This window comes from Miscanthus floridulus, chromosome 7 (assembly GCF_019320115.1).
Source record: "Miscanthus floridulus cultivar M001 chromosome 7, ASM1932011v1, whole genome shotgun sequence".
NCBI lineage: Eukaryota > Viridiplantae > Streptophyta > Magnoliopsida > Poales > Poaceae > Miscanthus > Miscanthus floridulus.
In genome coordinates, this window is record NC_089586.1 from 19,672,654 (window position 1) to 19,677,164 (window position 4,511).

The 4,511-nt window shown below is 48.2% G+C and overlaps 1 protein-coding gene across 1 annotated transcript; it reads left to right on the plus strand.

Moving 5' to 3' along the window:
- The first annotated feature begins 209 nt into the window (after window positions 1-209).
- Window positions 210-512, plus strand: LOC136465185 (uncharacterized). The gene has a single exon (XM_066464024.1). The coding sequence runs from the start codon at window positions 210-212 to the stop codon at window positions 510-512; it is 303 nt and encodes a 100-aa protein (XP_066320121.1).
- The last annotated feature ends 3,999 nt before the right edge of the window (window positions 513-4,511 follow it).

Below are 4,511 nucleotides of genomic sequence, written 5' to 3' on the forward strand. Positions count from 1 at the left end.
TTGGCATCGACCAGTCACGCATCCGATAGACTGAGGCGCCTTTCCATGGCATCATGCTAAGGAAACAAGTCGTACCGCTCGGGCAGATAGACCTGCCCATCACCTTTAGGGATCTGACCAACTATAGGATGGAGACCCTCACCTTTGAGGTGGTTAGGTTCCACATAACCTACCATGCCATCCTAGGACGACCATGCTATGCGACGTTCATGGCCGTCCCCAACTACACTTACCTAAAGCTCAAGATGCTAGGCCCGTGTGGGGTCATCACTCTCGGCACCTCCTTCCAGCATGCTTACAAGTGCGAAGTTGAGTGCTGTGAACATGCCTCGGCGATTATTGCCTCCGAGGAGCTTGCGGTCATCAAGGAGGGGACCGCCGAGAAAGCACCAGACTCCAAGTGGTCGGTCGGATCTTTTGAGCCCACGGAGGGCATCAAGGAGGTCCTCATAGACCCTAGCAACTCTGAGGACAAAGAGGTCCACATCGGCACCATGCTTTCCACCAAATAGGAAAGCACGCTTGTTGACTTCCTCCACGCCAATAGAGATATCTTCATATGGAAACCCTCAGATATGCCAGGCATTCTGAGGGAAGTCACCGAGCATGCCTTAAAGATTAGGCTAGGCTCCAAGCCGATAAAGCAGCGCCTACGTCACTTCAACGAGGAGAAGCGTAGGGTCATCGGTGAGGAGATCGCGAAGCTTTTGGCGGCTGAATTCATCAATGAATTGTATTATCCCGAGTGGTTAGCCAATCCCGTCCTTGTATGAAAAAAGAATGGGAAATGGAGAATGTGTGTTGACTACACGAGTCTCAACAAGGCATGTCTAAAGGACACATTTCCTTTGCCACATATAGATCAAGTAGTCAACTCAACCTTAGGGTGCGAAACCCTCTACTTTCTTGATGCATGCTCCAGGTACCATCAGATCGCGATGAAAGAATCCGACCATCTCATGACTTCTTTCATCACCCCATTCGGGTCGTTCTGCTATGTCACGATGCCATTCAGTTTGAAAAACATAGGGGCTACATACCAGCATTGTATGCTTAAGTGTTTTGGGGACCTCATTAGGTGAACCATTGAGGCTTACGTAGATGACATTGTGGTCAAGTCCAAATAGGCTAACCAGCTCGTAGCAGATCTAGAGCAAACCTTTGCGAAACTCTGGGCAAATGGCATCAAACTCAACCCTAAGAAATGTGTTTCTGGGGTCCTGAGTGGTATGCTGCTTGGGTTTATCATCTCCAAGAATGGCACCGAAGCCAACCTAGAGAAGATCTTGGCCATCATAAGGATGGGCCTGATTCAGAATCTAAAGGGAGTACAACGAGTTATGGGGTGCCCTGCCGCGCTTAGCCGTTTTATCTCGAGCCTCGGCGAACGAGGCCTCCCCCTATATCGGTGTCTAAAGAAAACCAACCAATTTGCGTGGACGCTTGAGGCTCAGGAGGCACTTGACAAGGTCAAGGAAATCTTGATGAGAGCCCCAATTCTGGTCCTACCGACCGATGGGGAACCACTCCTGCTTTACATTGTGGCCACCATGCAAGTGGTCAGCGCCCTCTGGTGGTAGAACAGGAAGAAGAGGGACATGCCCTTAAGGTGCAGCGTCCCGTATACTTCATTAGAGAAGTCTTGTCTGATTCCAAGACTTGCTACCCCCAAATACAGAAGCTCTTGTACACCATCTTGATCGCCAAGAGGAAGTTGCGTCACTACTTCGAGTCACACCCAGTGACGGTCATGATGTCCTTCCCTCTCAACGAGGTCATCCAAAACTAAGACGCCATAGGGAGAATCACAAAGAGGGCACTCGAGCTAATGGGTCAGGGCATTTCATATGCCCCTCGAACAGCCGTCAAGTCCTAGGTGCTAGCCGATTTTGTTGCAAAATGGACCGAGATCCAAATGTCGCCAGCAGCCACCGATCAAGAGTACTGGATGATGTACTTCGATGGATTACTGATGAAGAAAGACGCCGACATGGGGCTAGTCTTTGTTTTGCCCCTCAGAGTGTGCATGAGGTACATGGTTCGCATTCACTTCCTTGCCTCTAACAATGTGGCCAAATATAAGGCACTCATCAATGGCCTATGCATCGCCATCGAGTTGGGCATCCGATGGCTTGACATCTGGGGTGACTCACAGCTAGTCATCGATCAAGTTATGAATTAGTCAAGCTGTCGTAGTGCCAAGATGGCTACGTATTGCTAAGAAGTCTGCTAGCTGGAGGACAAGTTTGATGGCCTTGAACTCAACCAGATCTCGAGATGACTCAACAAGGCGGCCGACACGCTAGCAAAAATGGCATCCGGTCGAGAGCCGATCCCGACTAGCATCTTCACTAGCGATCAGTATAAACCCTCGGTCTGCTACAAGGAGCTAGAACAGACCGGTGATGAGCCACCTAACCTAGGCTCGGGGGCTGACCAACCATTGGCTCCTTCTGACCTTGAGGTCATGGAGCTTGATGAAGACCTAGTGCCAGAGCCTGACCCTCTAACTAATTGGAGGACACCTTATCTCGATTACCTCCTCCACGAGGTGCTCCCGATGGACAAAATGGAGGCCCGACAGCTCACATGCCACGCCAAGTCCTTCATCATTATTGAAGGAGAGCTCTACAAGCAAAGCCACAACAAGATCCTATAGTGTTGCATCCCCATCGAATAAGGGAGGCTAATGCTAAAGGGCATCCATGGTAGGGTTTGTGGACATCATGCCACAGCCAGAACTTGAGTTGGAAACACGTTCCAACAGGGCTTCTACTGGCCAACTGCGGTGGTCGACACTGAGCGAGTTGTGCACTCCTACTAAGGGTGTCAATACTATGCTCGTCAAACCCACCTATCGCCCCAAGTGCTCCAAATGATCCCCATCACGTGGCCATTCGTGGTCTAGGGGCTTGATCTGGTCAGACCCTTCAAAAGGGCGCTCGGGGTCTACACGCATTTGCTTATCGTCGTGGACAAGTTCACGAAGTGGATCGAGGCTCAGCCGATTTCCATGATCAAATCCAAGCAGGCCATGCAATTCTTCCTTGACATCACCTGTCGCTTTGGAGCCCCGAACTCCATCATCACGGACAATGGCATGTAGTTCACTGAGAAAAAATTCTTCCAATTTTGTGATGACTGCCACATCCACGTCGACTGGGCCATTGTGGCACACTCCGCACAAATGGGCAGGTCGAGCGTGTGAACAACATGGTACTACAAGGCCTCAAGCCTAGAATCTTCAACCAACTAAACAAATTCAGCAGATGATGGGCTACGTGTAACACCCTAGGTGTTAGGCTTGCACCATTTGACTTGCATTGCATGAGCATAAGCATCAAGAATTCATATATAAGCTTTTACATGTGAAACATATAATTGAAACATATGAAACATGCCTTGTTATTTTATGTTTCCTTATATGTATGCATGTCATCATGTGTGAATAAGTGTAAGTGGTTGATGTTGGTCACTAAAACACCCTAGCTACACTTAGGAGGACTAATGGAACAATGTTCACATAGATCACTTTGTCTAATTAAGCTCCTAAGTGATGGTATGCATATTGACCTAGGAAGTATTTTATGTAACCAATGTACGAAATGCTTGTGTGACCTTAGGAATACATTAAACATGTTTAGAATGTCACTATAAACAACTTTGGTATTCATGACTAAGACTAGTTTGGTCTCTAAGTCATAGTTTAAGTGTAAGTCATCATTTAAAAGTGATATGTTTGACCTAGGTTGAACTATGTCATAAAGACTTTGCATGGATGTGTTCACTAAATTAAAGTTATAGTATTTGAGTAGGCAACAACTTTTATTTTTGGGTCATAGGCTAGTTAAGCTCCTAACATGCTTGAAATTGGCTCACAAGAATCAACCTTTCACTGTTTTTAGCAAATAGGAAATTTTGCTAAGTCTTTCGAACTGATAGTTTGACAGGTTTGACTTTGCGTTGATTTTTCTTCCTAACTGTTGAGAATTAGACTTCAATTTCTAAAGCAATTTGGTAGCTGGTATGTAGATCTCCAACTCTTATTAAGGAATTACTTGCTAACTCGCCACCATTTGGGAACTAGAAGGGAGGGAAACTCGCAGTCAGGCTTCATCGCGTGGCTCTGATGGTCGTCGCGCGTCGCGCCATAGTGGCCAACCACGGATAGGACTTGGCCGCCGCATGGCTACTGCTGGCCATCGTTAGGCCCCTACAGCGGTGTGCTGCCATGTGCATAAAGAGACCATGTGTGACTCGGCTCAGTCACTCCTTCATGCTCTCTCCCTCTCTAGTGCTCTCTCTCGCTCTCGTCGTGGAAAGCCGAGCGCTATCGAGCACCTGCACCACTCCGCCATTGCCTAGCACCTGCTCCACCATGCCATTATAGCCTCCATCTTGTAGATAGCTTCACACATTCCCCTCTACCTCCTCGACTTGGTTGCAGTGCCAGACGAGCTACGGTGAGGGCAAAATCGCCGTTCTCGCCCTCGCCGGAGATCTTGGCTTCC